This window comes from Chanodichthys erythropterus, chromosome 18 (assembly GCF_024489055.1).
Source record: "Chanodichthys erythropterus isolate Z2021 chromosome 18, ASM2448905v1, whole genome shotgun sequence".
NCBI classification, from domain to species: Eukaryota; Metazoa; Chordata; class Actinopteri; order Cypriniformes; family Xenocyprididae; genus Chanodichthys; species Chanodichthys erythropterus.
In genome coordinates this window covers 29584979-29605232 of record NC_090238.1, presented here as the reverse complement: position 1 = coordinate 29605232, position 20254 = coordinate 29584979, and the positions used below count along the sequence as shown (strand labels likewise).

Below are 20254 nucleotides of genomic sequence, written 5' to 3'. Positions count from 1 at the left end.
TTAAATATGTTTCTAAATATATGAGATGAGAAGCAGAGACTGTAATATAAATTCATATGAATAAAAAATACATGTTTACATTTGTGAATATATATATATATATATATATATATATATATATATATATATATATATATATATATATATATATATATATATATATATATATATATATATACTCACACAGTCATGCTCAAAATTATTCATCTACAAAAATCCAACCTTTCATTGGAGAATAATAATTTTAAATGGGGGGAAAATCTCATTATGAGAGAAATGTTTTTCTCTAATACACACTGCTCACAATTAATCATACCCTTTTATTCAATACTTTTTGCAACCTCCTTTTCCCAAGATAAAGGCTCCGACTCTTCTTCTATAATGCCTGATGAGTTTGGAGAAACCTGACAAGAGATCAGAGACCATTCCTTCATGCAGAATCTCTCCAGATCCTTCAGATTCCAGCTCCATGTTGGTGCTTCTTCTCTTCAGTTCACTCCACTCATTTTCTTTAGGGTTCAGGTCAGGGGACTGGGATGGCCATGGCAGAAGCTTGGTTTTGTGCTCAGTGACCCATTTTTGTGTTGGTTTTGATGTTTGTTTTGGATCATTGTCCTGATGGAAGATCCAATCACAACCCATTATAAGACTTCTAACAGGGACAGTTAGGTTTTGATTTTTTATCTGTTAGTATTTGATAGAATCCATGATGCCATGTATCTATACCATGTATTTTTGTTTCATCTGAGTATAGAACCCATCCTGTTTGAAGTTCCAGTAGTGTCAGTTACTTTTCAAATGTTCTATGCTCAGATGAAGCAAAATAATTTGCTTTTTTAGCAGCAAACACTCAAGATGGGTTTGGTGCACACAGAGGTAAAAAGTACCCCATGTGTACAATGAAATATATTGCTGTATCTTTAATGTTGTGGGCCTATTTTTCTGCTGGAGGTCCTGGACATCTTGTTCAGATACATGGTATCATGGATTCTATCAAATACTAACAGATAAAAAATAAAAACCTAACTGTTCCTGTTAGAAGTCTTATAATGGGTCGTGATTGGATCTTCCATCAGGACAATGATCCAAAACAAACATCAAAACCAACACAAAAATGGGTCACTGAACACAAAACCAAGCTTCTGCCATGGCCATCTCAGTCCCCTGACCTGAACCCTAAAGAAAATGAGTGGAGAGAACTGAAGAGAAGAAGCACCAACATGGAGCTGGAATCTGAAGGATCTGGAGATATTCTGCATGAAGGAATAGTCTCTGATCTCTTGTCAGGTGTTCTCCAAACTCATCAGGCATTATAGAAGAAGAGTCAGAGCCTTTATCTTGGGAAAAGGAGGTTGCAAAAAGTATTAAATAAAAGGGTATGATTAATTGTGAGCAGTGTGTATTAGAGAAAAACATTTCTTTCATAATGAGATTTCCCCCCCATTTAAAATTATTATTCTCCAATGAAAGGTTGGATTTTTGTAGATTTTTTTAAATAAAAGATCAAAAGTATTAACGATGTAGATTTATTTTCACAGCCTTCTTTGGTCATATTTACCATGGGTATGAATAATTTTGAGCACGACTGTATATATATATTATATTTCAAAATACAAATGTGTACTTTTAACTACACATTTCACTTATTAATGATACTGTTTTCAGTTTTACTGACAGTAATGATAACTTGCAGAAAGATAAGTGAGTCAGATGATGATTCAGTAACTATTCTGACGAAGTTCATTTAGCAAAGGATTCATCAGAAGGATTCAGACCGGTAAATTTTGTGAGCTTTTCTGAATGAATCATCAAAACAAATGGCCCATAGATTATTTGCTCTTGAAAACTCAATAGAAAGACATGTTTAATTGCCATTAAAAAATGGTGTGGGAAGCACTTTGAAATGCTGATTTACCCTCAAACGTCATGTTCAAAAGCGAACTGTGGTTGGTAATGTCTGTATGTTGCTTTCAGCTGCAATATTCTCACATCACACATTATGCTGATAATCTGTGTGTTTATGAACATCAAGCTGATGAAGTCACTCAGCAAAGAATGAATGAACTGGCTTTTGTTTTCATATGGCTGTATCCACTGCTGGAGACTTGCTGGCTGATGTGTTTTATAAGTCCTAACTGAGTCCTGTTAGACTGAGTCATTAGCTGCCATCTGTGTCATAAAGATAAAAAAAAAGAAAAAACCCTTTCCTCTTCTTCCAGACGGCAGATCAAAGCCGTTAAAGCAGTCATTTGTGCCACTACGGGCTCATACTCTACAATCACGCATTATGTAACCTCATTTATGACAGCACGTCACTGTGGCTTACTGTGTCTTACTATGGGTTACCATGTGTTACCTGGAGTGGGTAACTGTGGCAACAGAGCTCTGTTTGGTCAACGTGCTGCAGAGATAAGAGTGAACAAGTGTATGTGTGTGACCTTCCACCATTCAGAGCACTGTGTGTTTATAGCTTTGATAAAAGAGTGCAAGTGTGTGTGTGTGTGTGTGCTGGGCAGAGTGTTTTTATATGTCAGTGTGGTCAGTATAGTAAGGTATTTCTGCAGCAACATCTGAGAGGGAGAGAGAGCAATTTTACACAGCCTCTACTGATTCCTCTCCTCTCATTTATCTGCCCACACACACACACACTAACATCTTTCTTTCCCTTTTCATGTGCTCCTTTTTACTCCTCTCACTTTTTCTTCCTATTTTACTTCCTGTTACATTTATATGAAGCATATTTTGCTAAATAATTGAGTTATTCCAAAATAATGGAGTTATATCAATTTGTGACCCAATTTCAGTGTGTCGCAATCATAAGGTGAATCAATTTCTTTAACCTAATTTTGTTTTGGAGGTCTTCAACAGTACATGCATTGAACGTCAAAAAGAGTTTCAATTTCACATCACCTTTTTTCTCAAAGAGACTGAAAACGGTTAGTTCAAAGATTCAGTCTTTCTAACCCCCTCCTTTCTGAGAGTCTACTCTGCTCTGATTCGTCATATGGCCCAGTCTGTTGTGATTGGTCAACCGCTTACAGTGCTTGTTGGAAATGAATTACCATGTCTGAATTTCAGCTCCAGATCATTCTCTGTGTTTGATACACAGTGATACTGTCGTTTTTTTCCCGTATCAATTGCAGTGCAACGTGCAGCAAAGTGGATTTGCAGCACAGAAAACAGTGTCTTCTCAAAATGTTGACAACACAAACCAAACTTTTCCAGCCTCAGCTACAACTACAATGTTTGAGGGCGGGTCCAAGTGGATGTTCGCAGGCAGCCAATGAAGACCATAGACTGGATTTTAAAAATTAGGGTAGCACTTTATTTTACAGTGCCTTTGTTACAAAGGTAACATGTAGTTACTATAGTAATTACTACAAATTGTGCTTAATTATATGCATCTAACTTAAACCACATCTTAATCCTAACCTTAACCCTAAAGTAAGTACATGAAGTTAATTATTATTACCCAGTACTTGATTATACTTAAATGTATAATAATTACACTGTAACAATGACACCTTAAAATAAAGTGTAACCCAAATATGTTACATTAAGTAGGTATGTAACAGTAAGACTGGAATTGCTGATGACTCGTTTTAGCAGTTCAGAATCGATTCTTTCTTTTAGGAGACAATAACTTTGTGTCATGCACTTTGATCTTTAAAACATTGCAGACCTTTTACATTCAACAAACGGCTATAATATACCCTCCATGAAAGGTAATGTTCGAAAAAGCATAACGGGGCACTTTAAATTGTGCCACAAATATACCTGTAATATCTTTAACATTGAATGGTATATAAAGTCATACCAAACAAACAATAATAAGTCTATACTCTCAATGCATGTCTTTTAATAATGTAATTTGTTCTGTTAGTAGAAACTTAAATGAAATGAAAACTGAGAACACATAGAATATGAAAGGAACCTCTGAGCAATACATTTTCCTGTAGGTTATAACAGCCACAGACACACTCTGGTTTCCTTTTTTTTTTACTCTCTCACACACACTCTCTCTCTCTCTCTCGCTCTCTCTCACACACACACACACACACACACACACACACACACACAGATCTGATCTGCTTGTGACTTTCTCTGCTGTAGAATATCACTGAGTCAGCAGCCGTGCTCGATCACAGTGACCTACCCACATTTGCACACATACACACACACACCATCTTTTTCTCCCTTTAGCTCTCTTTTTCTAGTATAATCTCCCTGACCCTCCTTTCGCTATCACTGTCCAACCTTTTTTGTTGAAAATTAACACTGCATATATGTCAGAGTACTTGTCAGACTGAGAAATAGAGATTATAAGAGTCTGGAAGAGACAGACGCTCACTCATGGGATGAAAGCCAGTCAGTGTGTGCGTGTTACTGTCAGACAGACCATTAACACAGTGCTTATGTAGTTCTTATGTGTGTGTGTGTGTGAGAGAGAGAGAAAGATGAACATGTCGGGAGGGGGAAAAGCTTATGTGTTTGTACTTTGATGTGTGTGTATTTGTCTTTATGTGTGTGTGGGAATTCGTACATATTTGTAGGTGCTGAGAGATGTTTTGACCTTTACGGTCTTTTTTATTGACACTATGAAAACAAAAAGACCTGCGTTTTTACTGGAATGGGAAGTGAGGGGATTCTGGGAAATGAGAGTGATTATGACTACTTTGATACAAGAAAGTCGATATTGAACCAAAAATCATGTTGGGAATTTAACATTGATTTAACAGTTTGTTTCTCAAGGTCCATTTAAAATGTTAATCAGGATTTCTTCTGCCAGCAAGTTGTAATTTATTTTTATTTGACCATTTTCCTTTTACTGTTAAATGGCTGTTAACCTTTAAAACTTTTGTAAATGACTCCTGTTAAGATAGGCTAACCTCTACAAAATAAATGCAGCATTGTTCACGCTCTTGTTCATAAGGCTGCTTTTTTGACTATGGCCCCGATATATGTCAAATGAAATCGAAGAACGAACTGATGTGACGTCATTTCGAACAAAATCATTTCACAGCACGTCATTTCAACCAAATTTCGAACTTCGTTTTACCCCTAAATGAAAAACGAAAAAGAACTTCGTTTGAAGTATATTGGGGCCTTTAGGGTATCATAAACTACATTATAATACAATATACATTGCAATATATCACAATATTGTAATTGTTTCAGTTGCATCTTATTTAGACAAACTGCTTATTCATTAAATTAACTATTTAGAAAATCATGTGCATGAATGCATAAATGTAAAAAGTATATTGATATAAAGATTTAAAATATTAGTGCAATATTAAGAATCTTTTCTAATCTTACTAATGTAAACTTGGATGGTCTTAATGAGTGGCTGGTATTACCCAAGTCATGATATTAGTTTGGGATCAGTATGATATTTGTAAAAAATATTAATGCTTTTAAAATGAGTAATTAGTGTTAATTATTATTTTTTGTATAAATAATACTAATCATTAAATGAATAGTTGTAAGGCCCATTCACAACAAAACAATAACTGTAAAGATAACAGTCATTATAACTATATTAGTATTCAGTGCCAATTCGTCATTCCCTCTGCGATATATGTGAATGTGTGCACATTTCACATGAGAGTATGACATCAGCTTTACTTTATTTCCGAAGGGATGTTGCACAGCAGTGCCATCATTTCAGCAGGGAGAGAGAGAAAAAAAGAGAGGGAAAGAGAGAGAGAGAGAGAGAGAGAGAGAGACCGACAGTTCTTTTCATTGTTTCCCCCCCATTTTATTCCCTCTCTATCTTCCCAGAGACCAGCAGAGCACAGAACAGAGAAACCTGTTTCTTGCTACACTTCATCACTCTGAATGCAGTTCAAATAGAGAGTTAGGTGTGTGTGTGTGTGTGTGTGTGTGTGTGTGTGTGTGTGTGTGTGTGTGTGTGTGTGTGTGTGTTTGTACACAGCTGTAGAGTTGTGTCGAGTTACCTTGGACTCTGCTCTCAAAGTCATATTTATGTACCAGCTGCAGAGCTTACATTACTCCATGACCTCGCAGAATAACAGGTCAACCGCACGTCTGTGTGCACGGCTCTGTGTGTCCTAGGAAATTTATTTCCTCTGGGGGTTTGGGGTCTCTCTCTCTCATCGGTGTTGGTTTTCCGCTATATGAATGTTTCCAACTTTTTTACATAGATGGAACTTGTAACACACAGCTGCACGAGAAAGCATGCACGTCCATTTTTAGGGCCCTATGAAATTTTCCCAAATTCCATCTTTTTCTCCTAAATTCTTTGTTTTCCATTTCCGTTTGAAAAATGTAATGGTGTTATTAAATTTTAAGAATCAAAAAGCATATCTAATCAATTACATTCATTAAACTTTAAAAATTTAAAAAATTCTAAAATTCTAACTAATATGGGGCCTTACACTGAAAAACATTGGTGTAGGATTTACACCAATAATCTGTTTTATTTACAATTATTTTTTTTTACAGTGTATGAAATCAGTTTTATTTATTTTTTTCACAAATTCTGTTTTGTTTTTTTATATTCTTTTACAAATTTATCATCAAAAACTGTTGTAATCAAATGAATTCATAAAACAGCATGCATGTTTGAGTAGTAGATGAAACGTATTCACAGACAAGCAAAACATGTAGACTTGAAAGTTCTTTTTGCGGTTTAATAATTACAGACCATAGTCAGTTTTGCAATTTAATTTTATTGAATCGTATGTTCCTACTTTTTATTTATTCATCCAAATTTTGTCAAATTCCATGATATTACACATCACATTAACCTATATTTTGTGAGTTATAGCAGGCAAATCCACTCATTTCAATAGGAATCTGTGCGATCTGGAGTTTAGTGAAAAAGGGCGAAAAAGTTCCCCATGCAGATTCCACTTGTGTTAAAGTTGGTCATCGGAATTTGTCACACTGACCAACAGAATGCTGCTTGGTTTTAAAGTGACTTTTGTACTTTATACATCGCTACACTATTGACAGTGGAAAATGGACCTGTTTTGCCTGCAAAATTAAAGCAAAATTTCGCGAATGTGACCGCACCTTTATTCAGTAAATTACGTTTTAATGACTAGATTTGCGATTTGGATTTCCACCTCGTGGGAATCATAAGCTGCATCCGACATCAAATACTTACCCACTATCTAGGGCCCTATCATACACCCGGTGCAATGCGGCGCCAGGTGCGACACAAGTGTTTTTTGCTAGTTTCAGCCAGACGCAGTTATCATTTTTACATCCTGCGCCATGTTGTTTAAATGGCAAATGCATTTGTGCCCATTTGTGCGCCCATGGGCATGCTGGTCTAAAAGCAAGGTGTGTTCAGGCGCATTGTAGGCGTGTTGCTATTTTGAGGCAACTGAAATAGGCCGCACCATTGACCAACAAAAACCTTGTCTAAAGTCAATGGCGCTATATTTTTATTATTTTTTAAAGAGTGCGTTAGTAATATGCGTGAGTGGACAATGGTGAGTGGACAATAGGTGAGTGCACAATGCTTATTACACACACAGGGACACGCAGCAGCACACAAACATGCCAAATAAAAGGATTACAATAATTACAGATCATTATATGAGCAGATCTGTTTCTTCGCTAGAGAGGCTTTCAAATTTTCCACTTGCAAATTCCACCATGTAAGTAGCGAATCCGCCATGGCGCAAGTGCAACTGGCTTTTAAAGGAAATGGAAGATGACACTCTGATTGGTTTATTGCATGTTGCGCCCAAAACACACCCATTACTCATTAAGAGAATAGGGGCCACCCTTTTAGACCATGCGCCAGGCGCGCCGACCATTTTTTCCTGTTGTTAAGCAAAAGTGGATTTGGATATGACCCTAAGTGCACTTGCGCCGTGCGCTTTAGACAATGTGCTTAGATCGTTAAAATAGAGTATTATGTCCGAATACATATTCGAAAAACGGTAGGCAAAAAGTCCCCGGATGACCTACTGTGGGCGAGATTCGGAAGTGTGCATTCGATGTACGCTTTACTATCCCATGAGACCACGGGAGAGGATTTATGAATGGAGGTGAAGGTAGGTCACATGATAATGACAACATAGACGATGTAGTATGTCTGGATTACATTCGTACTACACATATTCATACTATATAGAGCGTACTTTTTAACGATCGCAAAGTAAATTCAAATTCAAATGTAGTACCTACACACTCAGTACGCGATTTTGACGCACCGATATTGTTCTACGTTTTGTTATCTGTTTCATCTCATGCTTGGTTGTCTGTGTGTTTGTACTCGTCTCACAATGTGTGTGTGAGATTGAAGCCTCAGCAGGACTCTATATTTAGCATGTGTGTGTATACGTGTGTGTGACCCTCCACCCCCTCGTCTGTTCTTGGCACCGTGCCTGTAACGGTCTAACCACATGTCGACATCTACCACCAGACGAGCTCGCTCTCTCTCTCTCTTCTCTCACTCACTAATTCTCCGTCTCGCACACACGCATTCACCCTGCCGCAGTGTTTACATACGTGTCGGTGCTCTGCTGTGTGTTAGACACACACACATGTGCTCTCTTTCTCTCTCTCTATCTGATGATTCTGCTGTCTGTAATGGCAGGCGGTTAAATAGATCCAAGTTAAGAGATTATAAAGCCTGTGTGTGATGAGCTCCAGTCAGCGCCAATGATGTCATTATTTAATAAGAGACAGGACCACACACACACACACACACACACTGATGTTTGTTTGTGCTGTGATTGCTTAAACTCAGTGTGTGTGCAGAGGAAATAGACACACAAACAGTGGCGCTGCGCACACATGCTCGTTTTTCCCAAATGTCATTTTAATGAATCACAGCAGATTCAGGAAAGCCACAGAAGACATATTACATCTCAAGTTCCTCACAAACCAAACTAAATTCACTCTGTTTCCAGGAATGAATCTAGTGAAATTTGGTTAAACCAGTGAATAAAAAACTGATGGATCCACATTTGTCCTTAATGGGCGTCCTGTTCTGTCCTGCGCTCTGCCCTGTCCTGTTTGTGCGTTTTTAAAAACATTTGGTCATATTTTCTCTCTGTCAGCGAGCTGCCTGCCAAAACTACATTTTTGGTCATTGTAAGTTTGAAAATGTTATATTGTACTTTTATACATTTAATTCAGCATTTTTCTGTGTTATTTGTTAGTTTTAACAATTATACTGTATGTTTGATTCACCATTTTGGGCCATCATCATAGTGCATTTGAATCTTCAGTCCAATAATCCATTATTTTAAATCATAGTTTCATTCATTGGTTGGATTTAAATGTTCATATTGTATGCATATTTGATGCAGCATTTTGATTAATCAGATTATTCTTACATATATAAGTATATTTGAAAGTTTGTAATATTGAGTGTTTGAATCAGCAGTTCTGGAAAACATAAGTGTGTTTTAATGTTCAAATGTTAATCTGCTTATGATGCCCAGAAATCCTGTCCAGGTTGCTCACTCTGTTTAGAGTTACAGCCAGTTGTATCAGTCTGTCCATTAGAAGAACGAACCCTTTAATGATTTTCATCCCTTACTGTAACACAATATTCATATTCAACACACACATTACTAATCAGTTGTGTGACTCAGTCAGGAAGTGACTATGTGGGAGTATGTCGGTGCATGTTTGTGTGTGTGTGAGAGAGAGGGGGGGATGATGCCTCTAAATTGCTATCTCAATTGATCATTAAATTGAAAGTGACTCTCTTTCTCTGTCCCTCTTTCCTGTTTTGTCAATCACACTAAAAGAAATAGTAAACAAGGACAGTACAACACACACCACACAGGTTGGGTTTCCATGTTTTATGGGGACTTTCCATAGACATAATAATTTTTACACTGTACAAACTGTATATTCTATTCCCTAACTCTACCCATCACAGAAAACTTTCTTCATTTTTATATTTTCAAAAAACATCCCTTAGTATGATTTAGAAGCTGTTTTCCATATGGAGGCCAAAAATGTCCCTAACAGGGCAAAAATGACTGGTATTACTATCTTTGTGGGGACATTTGGTCCTCACAGTATAGGGTTTTCCAGGACACACACACAGAAAGAGAGAGAGCAGAATTGCAGTTGTGGATGTCTATCCAGGCTGCCATTAGCAACGTCAGTTAAGCAAGTGATTTGGTGTTTGTGGAAGTAATAAGCAGTATGAGTGTATAGCAGAAAAGTTAATGTACAACATTCTGTTTATGGCTGGCAAATTTGTTTTTTTGTGTGTACATTACCACAAGTTTGGTGTGTATGTGTTAGTTTTGCTTGTGTGTAGAGCAGAGCAAAGGTCGTCTATGATGTATGTTTATATTTTCTATTTATGGCTGGCAGATTTGTTTTTTTTATGTGTACATATTTACCGCCGGTGTGTGTGTGTGTGTGGGAGAGAGAGTCATTTCTGTGGGAGTGCATTCACTATTACTCACTCAGCTGGACGTAAATTTACCCACCACACACACACACAGTCACACACACTTTCTCTCTTTCCCTGTGTGTCTGTCTAGCTCTCTCTCACATACACACTGAGGCTCTGTCTTGCTGTTGGCTGTGTGTCAGCCACTTGGAGAGCCAAAACAAAGAGGGTTCTGACACACACACATGCGCACACACACATAAACAGAGCAAGAGAGCGAGAGGAGGAAAAAGAAAAGAGTAAGAACCTCACCACCCGTCTTTGTGCACTTTGAGATATCTCTAAGGCCTACAAGCTTTGTTCACTGTTGGTTTTTCTGTGTGTGAGCATTTGTCATGAAGCAAAGTGTGAGAGTCAGCACTCATATCACACTATATTCTCAGGATTTCAGCTTCCCTGATCATTTTTTGTGGGCTTTACTTTCTTGTTTCTTGGAATGTGTGTTTAATGATACTGACAATAAGCATCATTAAAACTAATTACCACAAAACACATATATAGTACATTATTTCCCAGATATGCCATGTCAGAGAGACACAGTCATGTTACTGGTTGAACTTTAAAGGGAAGTCAACTAGTGCTCAGTTTGTGGTCATATTTCTGTTATCTATCAGATCACAGTCATTCTTATCACACTGTTGCAATATAAACTGATAATTAAAGTGAGTTCAACAACCTAACAGAAGCTCAGTAAACCACACAAACGCAATAAGACTGACTAAAACTGATCTATGATAGCAGCTTAACACAGCTGGTACATTTTTATCAAATTCTACCCAAAAGCAGCACTCTCTCTAATATAATTTCAAGAATTAAAATTACAGTAAAATATATAAGAAAATAGAAACATCAAAATAAATGAGGTCCTTTTCAGTGTTGTTATTGTTAACAAACTTAAACTGTTTAAATGTTATATGAAAAACTTCAATAACTGCAATAAAATGTTTAACTTGAAGTATTAAAACTGAAATAAATATAAATTAAAGCTAAATAGAAATATTAAATAGAAAAAACAGATAAAATTACCTAAGCACATAGCTAAAGTCTGCAGACTTTCACTTTCTCAAAATATCAAAATATTTGTGCACTATACTCATAATCTGCTTTCAGTTCTTTTAAGGAATATTAAGAGAAATATCTGAGATAATATTCATATTCAAAGTCATCTGAACTATAAAAGAGCACAATACACATAAACAAACTTTATATATATATATATATATATATATATATATATATATATATATATGTATGTGAATATAAGGGACATTGAAGTTTCTCTTTAGCAGAAACAACTCTTGGAAAAGTATAAATATAGTAAGCATGAATCAAAGTCTTTCCATAATAAAATATTTCTCATGAAAGACAGCTTGAGTGGGATTTCCACACTAAATCAGAGCAGTTTGGATGCAGTCAAGCACTTAAAAGAAAGTATTAACTGAATCTCTTCATCAGAAATTCAAAGCAGAGACAGTTCCTCATCCAGAACAAGCTCTGTGACTGCAGCCCTGCCAAGAAGGGGAAAAACAGACACGAAAGGTCACGTTTACCCAGAGAGAGAGAGAGAGAGAGAACAAAGCAGGACAACTCAAACAATTTCTGCCTCGCTGTGAAACATTTAGGAGCTCTCGAGCACTGGTACTTCCCCAGAGGACAATGATATTGCTCGTATAGGTTGCTCTTATGAAATTCAGGTGGGCAGCATAGATAATATGGACTTGAGAGGATTTGAGAAATACTGAAAGTTGAACTGTCTAGCTTGTGACCTCAGTGTGAGGCATTATTCTTCTGAAACTCACGAGGAGACGTGAGTTTCCTGGGTTATTTCTCAGAAGTCAACTCTGACTAGACTTCTCAAAAGCCTATATTTGTTCTCCATTAAATTGTATTCGTGTAATGGAGTATTGGGGTATTAATGTGATTTTTCTTCACACAAGTTCAGTACAGAATATACACATGTTATTTACAGGAGAGTCAAGCTGAAATTGATCCTGCATGGGTTAAAGAGCAGCTACTGTGGTGAGACACGTGTCAGTATGTCATAGCCCAAGGGTCAGTGATTAACACTGCTGTTATTCCCCCAGCGTCTCTCTCTCTCTCTCTGTCTGTCTCTCTGTCAGTGGGTGTGGACTGATATGACATTTACTGTCTAACTGTTTCTGTTTTATCTCTGTTTTTTTTTTCAATCAGCAGTGACTCCTGTTTGTGTTTGATTGTCCCTTTGTGTATTTGTGTGTGAGTGTGTGTGTGTTCTTGTTTTTCTGTCTCGGTGGGGACTTCAACCTGAATGCACACTGACTCATGGAGACTTGTCACCATGGGGACCTAAATTGGGGTCCCCATGAGGAAACCAGCTTATAAATCATACAGAACTCACTTTTTTTTTTTTTTTTGGAAATGTAAAAATGCAGAAAGATTTCTGTGAGGGGTAGGATTAGTGTAAGAGGATAGAATATACAGTTTGTACAGTATAAAAACCATTACGTCTATGGAGAGTCCCTACAAAGATAGTGAACCAGACATGTGTGCACTCTGACCTGTTTTATTAAGTGTTCCTAAATATGGCTTTGTGCTGAGCAGACTTTTCTAATTACATACACGTATCCTTCTTCACACAAAATACAATTGGTCTCAAATGCAAATATAGCCACTCATGCATTCCCTCACATACACAAAAACACTCTCTGTCCCTCAAAGCATGTGTAGAGACAGACCCAAGCAGCTTTAAAGGCTTAATGAAGTCTTAATGTTCCACACACACACACACACACACACACACACACACACAAAAACCATGGCAACACTGTGTGCTCTGCCAAGAGTGAGGGTGTATGGCCGTGCTTCAGCAGGTGTGTGACCTAGATTGTGTTCGAGTGAGAGAGAGAGAGAGAGAAATGAAAGGACAGAGGGAGAGGGGAAAGTAGTGGTGTGTGCGTGATCATGGTTAAAAAGGCTTCCAGAGTTTGATCACATGGGCATTTGTGGTCCAGATTTTTATCTTGTGTTGAATGTGATGTCCGTGGTTCTACATCGTGGTGACCAAAAGTCCCCACAAGGACAGTAAAACCTGAAATCACCCAGCCAATGGTTCTCTCGGGGAAAATGGCTTCATAAACACACTTATGGAAGCTAGTTTCTTCTACAGAGTTCAAAAATAAGATGGTAACCTAGTTTCCCAAAATTGCTACTCTATTTTGTAATGTTCCAACTTTTTATCTCTCAATATGGTGAAATTACTTATTACAAGAAAGATTTAAAATGACTGATTTGATGTCAAAATCTGTGTTGATTAATTTGCTAATAAACATCTGTGGTAATTTCTCGCTTTATAAATGCGAAACTTGTGAGAATGAGTTAAATTATGCACAGTGGTATCGATTTAATATCAGAACTATGGTATTAGATTGTGGTACTGTAAACAAAGCCAAAGTTGTGGTTTCGAGCCATCCCTAATATCGACTTATTTCACATAATTGTGACTTTATTTCTCGCAACTGAGACTTAAAGGGAAAGTTCACCCAAAAATGAAAACTCTGTCATTGTTTACTTACCCTCATGTCGTTCCAAACCTCTATGGTTTTCTTTCTTCTGTGGAACATTTAAGATGATATTTACAGAAATCTTTCAGTGGTTGTCTATACAATGAAAGTTAATGGTCACCAAAACTGTTTCTTCAAAATATCATATGTTCCGCAGAAGAAAACCATACAGGTTTGGAAAGACATGAGGGTGAGTAAATTACTTAATTTTCATATTTTGGGTGTACTGTTCCTCTAATATCTCACAATGTGAATTTATATCTTACAACGCCAATCTCACAAAATGAGGAAACTTGAGGAAAACTTTCCAAAGTTAAATTATTTAGATATTACATATAATTTGGTAGTAAAACATAGTGTTGCATATTATAATGGTGCAGAGATTGGTATCTGTATTTTGTAAAACTTTTGCAGCAGCTTTTATCACATATTTAGAAGCACCACAATTAAATTGTGTTGCCTGTTACATTGGGATTACTGGACATTTAGATATTTATTTTAAAGTGCAATGTATTGAAAATCAAAATGTTTATTTAAACAACTTTGTAAAAAAAACATTTTTACACCAACATGTTGCAAGTTTGTCCCGTCAAGTAATCAAAAGTTCAACACACACTTGCGGTCTTCATGCATATTTGGAAAAATATATAGCAAATACGTCTTGTAACTAGACAAGTGATCAGGTTCAAAGACCACAATTGGGGCAGGAACAATAATGAAAGACACTTAATGAAAATGCTGTGAAGGGGTACATTTAGGGTTGGGGTAGAAAATATCACTAGCTCACTATAAAAATTATAGTCAGTGGAAAGTTCCCAGCATGATAGGAAATGGTGTCTGAGTTATTAAACAGACATGAAGACACTGAATAAAAAAGAAACTGAAGGTGGAGTGGATCTCATTTAAGTTTATGATTAGACTAGATTGGACTTCGTTTTATGGCTAACCGCAGCTTTTGTGCTATCACACTCCAGACACTGGTTTATTCTCGCATGGACACCTTACTCAATACATTAATGATTTTCATTAGCGATCCACCGATAAGGGTTTTTAATAGCCAACACTGATATCTGCTGCGAAGAATGGATGAAGGACAATATACTAGCAATATATGCTGATATATTACAAATATTTAAATAAATGAAGGGAAATGAGACATGCAGTTGAAATGTAAATTAACATGTATTTGATAATATTTGCTTAAAATATGCTAGCATTCAAAAGTTTTTTTTTTTTTTTAATGTTTTGAAAAATGGTCATCAAGGCTGCATTTATTTGATTTAAAAATACAGTACAACAGTAATATTGTGAAATATTACAATTAGAAATGTTTTCTATTGTAGTATATTTAAAAATGTAGTTTATTCCTGTGTTTTCAGCATCATTACTGCAGTCTTCAGTGTCACATGATCTTTCGGAAATCATTCTAAAATGCTGATTTGGTCTAATCAATGTTGAAAACAGTTGAAAATGTTTTTACTGTCACTTTTGATCAATTTTATGTCCTTGCTGAAAAAAGCATAAATTTCTTTAAAAACAGTCTTACTGCCCAAAAACTTTTGAACCTCAGTGTACTTCCAAAAACAATATTTGGAAACAGAAAATGTTTGAATGTTGATGATTTCTAACTGACCATTAACTGGCTAATGACGACTCTTACAAAATGTTCAATTATCAGTCTGGTCGATCACTTTACCTATTCTGTTATGTATAGTATTTTAAATTAGTCTATTTATTTATATATTTTTAGAAGCAGAATTGTATTAGTTTAGCTATTAGTACATACATGCATTAAATGTGTTTATTGTGCACAGATTTGTGTCTTAGTGAAGTCGGTATGCTGTTTCTGCAAAAGAATATTTGTCCTGACTGTCCTTTCTCTCTGTATGCCTCACTGACAGAACAGAGTCTCAAACCACAGTGCGGTAAACGTGTTAGGGGTGTGTGCGACAGAGTGTATGCGAGTGCACTGCACACAGTAGAGTGTCTAAAAATAGCTCACACACGTTCTGTTTGTCCCCTTACCCTCCAGCTCATGGTTTATGAGTCACACACACACATAGTCAGACTGGCACACAGTACACAGTGAATTGAGGTTTTGGTTGATTGATGTTTGGCTCCACAGAAGTCATCATGTGCATAATGCTTCTGCAAAAACACATATATGTTTTTCGTTCATGTTGGGGACTTCTGTTGTTTTTATACTGAGCTTATGATATTATCTGTCCTTTGGACATACACTATTTTGCATTTTCATTAGAACATTTATTATGTTTAAGTTGTTTTCCACACTGGCTGGACATTTTATCCCTGCAATGTAAGCAAAACTTGACCCACACACACATACACACACACATGCACATCCCATAACACTGTGGCCACATTTAGATTAGGTTTCACTTCAGCATACCTCAGAGAGATGAAAATTGTTGTATTGCAAATTGACTGTATTACAAATTGACTAATACACATTGACTTACACTTTGAACACACACACACACACACACACACACACACACACACACACACACACACACACACACACACACACACACACACACACACACACACACACACACACACACACACATGTTTGTTTTTGTGAATTGTGGGGACTTTCCATAGACTTCAATGCATTTTACACTGAACAAACTGTACATTCTATCCCCCTACCCTGCCCCTACCCCTAAACCTAACCCTCACAGGAAACTGTGCAAACTTTTACTTTTTCACAAAAACTCATTCTATATGATTTATAAACCCATTTACATTGTGGGGACCGCTGGCTGGTCCCCACGATGTAGGTGAACTCAGGTTTATATTACATCATGGGGACATTTGGTCCCCACAATGTAATATAAACAAAAGCACACACACACACACACACACACACACACACACACACACACACACCGCCAGACATGGAAACTTTGAGTGTGCTGGCCTAGTATTTATATAAATAGAAACCATGCATAGAGAGTATGACTTGATCAATGAGAGTTTAACTGAATTCTCACAAGATACTTGCTCTCTCTCTCACAAACACACACACACACACACACGCACACACACACACATAGGGTCAATCCTGCGGTATAGCATTCAACATGCTTACTTTTGTGCATGAGGTTTTTTTATTTTGTTTTTGTGGTCAATTTATTTTTTTTATTTAAGTCATTTTTATTTTTTATTTTTGAGTGGTGGAGTCAGGGTGATCAACTGTCCTGATATTATGAAGAAAAAAAAATCTTTGTTGAAAAATGGCAATTAAAATTGCATTAAATAGAGTTCAAAAATTTTGTCAGTGTAAGATTTTTAAATGTTTTTGAAAACTCTCTTATGCGTACCAAGGCTGCATTAATTTGATCTAAAATACAGTATAAACAGAAATATTGTGAAATATTATTACAATTTAAAAGAATTGTTTTCTATTTTAATATATTTCAAAATGTAATTTGCTCCTGTGATGGCAGGAGGTAGCTTCAACAGTGAACTGCGGTCAGATGAGATGTTGTCAGGCTATGTCAGTAAAACTCCAATCAGCCGTTAGGCTATAGCCTACTGTGCTTGAAGCGTGAACCCAAGAATTGCTCGAGCAAATGCGCCGGCGCGCGCTGCATATTACTTTATTATAGCTTAACTAAAGCGCAGAAGAAACTACGGGCATGCACCGTCGTTATTCTGTTGTAAATGAAGTCATGAAATTACCAAACATGCGATTAAAGCTGCCTCAAAACTGTGCATGCATGTATGCATTTGTTGACATGGTTTAAAGCTATTGTTATCTAATTTGTTGGCCTTAAAACGTATTAAAATGCATATATGTACACCAAGGAAATCAAAATTTTCTCGGGGGAGCATGCCCCCCAACCCCCCTAGCACAAACAGGATTGAATGTAAAGGTTTGTGTCTCGTTGTTCTTTTAAAAAAAAATATGCAGAATATAAGATGGAAAATATTTAATAGATGATTCGTCAACATAATATATAACAATACAATATAAATGGAATAATTTTACCTCAAAATCCAACAATTTGACACAAAATGATAACTGCAAATCCACGTTTCTCTGCTGGAGTCCAGCTGTTTCTGTGAATTGCACCGATCCATTTGCTTCTTTTTTTCTGTAGCTTTCAGCAGATTTTAAATATATAACTTACCTCGGGAATACCTCATTATGTATTTGTAGCCTACTGAGTCATTTTGATAGTAGGCTAATATAGCTAATATACATCCTGTGTAAGGCTTATATAAGGCTTTTAATTTTTTTGTGGCTCCAGACAGATTTGTTTTTTGTTTTTATGGTCCAATATGGCTCTTTGAACATTTTGGGTTGCCGACCCTTGGATTAACCTTACATTGTGCAACCAAAAAAGTCCAGTGGTCCAATGAACATGCAAAAACAAGCATAAAAAGATGGAAATAGGAAATAGGGAGGACCTGCAGACCCCCAAGTATCCGTGTCAAGTTTAAAAACTCTTAAAATAGCAGATAATTTGACTCTTTTTGGCCATGTTCAGACTGTCATTCCAAATCCGATTTTTCGTGCAAATCAGATTGAAATCCGATCAGATTTAGCAAGTGTGAATGGCAAAAAAATCACATGAAATGCAATGTTTACAAAACTGTTTCAAGTGGTTTGAAATCCTATTCAAATTGCATTTCTGTAAATCCATTTCAGTCTGACTGCTCTGATTGGATTTTGTGTGGTTTATGTGACTTTCTCATGCCATGTAAAATGTTGTTTTGTGTCATTGCGATAGAAACCAATGCAGATATTCCAGAAAATGAAAGAGCGACATGGGACACACAAATCGCATCTACAATGTGGACAGTCAGTCAGTAATTTAGATTAGATTCCAATCGGATACACAAATAATTGGATTTAGACTTACACTGTAAACATAGCCTTTGTAAATGTGGTGTGACTCCCAAAAAACCTAATGAAATTTATGAATCCATAATTTCTAAAGAATACCATTTTTTTACCTTGAAATATATATTTTAAAACATTTTATAAACATAATGTTTCAAATGGTGAACACTCACATGAGTTCAAGACTCTGAAAAAGTTTGCGATAACTTTGCCTTCTGATGAAGTGGACTGAATGGTTGTGATATTTTGCTTTACAGAGATTCCGGCCTCTGATTGGTCAGTCATGCGTGGGAGGCTTGTCGGTGGTGGAGTTCATCTCTGACAGACAGCTGGAGTTCTACACGGAAAAAGAGGATCTCCAGCCATTTGAGGTGTGTGCGCAAGTTATTAATGTTTTGTTGTTGCATTTGTGTAAGTATGTTTGATTGTATGTATGATTAATACATTGTTTCATGTGATTAAATTACAGGCCACTACATTTAAAAAAAGTTTGTTAAAATGTATAAAGTTTTGAACAAAGCATTCTTAGGGCAAGTCATTGTCTCTTTGGGTGACTGCAATTCTGGGACGTGAGCTTTTGATCTATTGACTTAGTCATGAAGACTTTTATGACATGAATGAATGAAACACATTCATAAAATATCATTATAAGGACCTGAAGTATCACTGCAATATGAAAAATAAGAATGAAAATATGATGATATGTACAGCTATATTTTCAAGCATGAAATAAGAATCTATTTAGCCTTTTCTCATCTCCCTTCAGTTTAGGCTGAAAAAAATTGAGTGAATTTAATTTTGTGTCAACACCATCATATTTAATAAACCTCCATGCGGAGTCTCTCTCTCTTGCTCTAGATGTTACTTTTCTTTTTCTTTTTTGCTGAAGATGAGATTTGTGTTGCTGCTCTCTTAGACCTCCTCATAACAGTGTGATGTATGATGACATTTCCCAGTCATTACTGGTTTAATTAGTCTATGTGTTCCAGCATCAGTGAGCGTTTGTGAAACCGCCTTTAGGAATGTATGTCCCAGACAGACTGTTTAATTGCAAATTACCATTTCATCTCATGGCAATGAAAAAAAAAAGTGATAAAACTTGTTGATAATGAGATTTATATTCACAAAATCACTGAAAGTCAAATTAATGTAGCTTTCCAGGGATAACACTGTTGGAAAATAGCATTATGATGTAAACATGGGAATGTAGATTTCTATAATAACATTTCTATATAAATAATCAAAAAAATCTCACATATCAGATGGCACATTATTGATACTAAGGCTTATCATCTAAAGCCGGGGACACACATAACGACTAGCTGAAACATTCTAGACTGTTTCCTTCGACTGAAGCAGATTTACATACAGTTGCATGAAAATGTATGTGAACCCCTTGCAGAATCTGTGAAAATGAGATTTATTTAATAA

The 20254-nt window shown here is 36.4% G+C and overlaps 1 protein-coding gene across 2 annotated transcripts in view; it reads left to right on the top strand.

Moving 5' to 3' along the window:
- jmjd1ca (jumonji domain containing 1Ca) overlaps positions 1-20254 on the top strand; it is a 65107-nt gene that overhangs the window by 13980 nt on the left and 30873 nt on the right. For both annotated transcript variants that reach the window (XM_067366827.1, XM_067366826.1), the window contains exon 3: positions 19081-19194. In XM_067366827.1, the coding sequence (XP_067222928.1) occupies positions 19081-19194 (114 nt within the window). The remainder of the gene's footprint in view (positions 1-19080; positions 19195-20254) is intronic.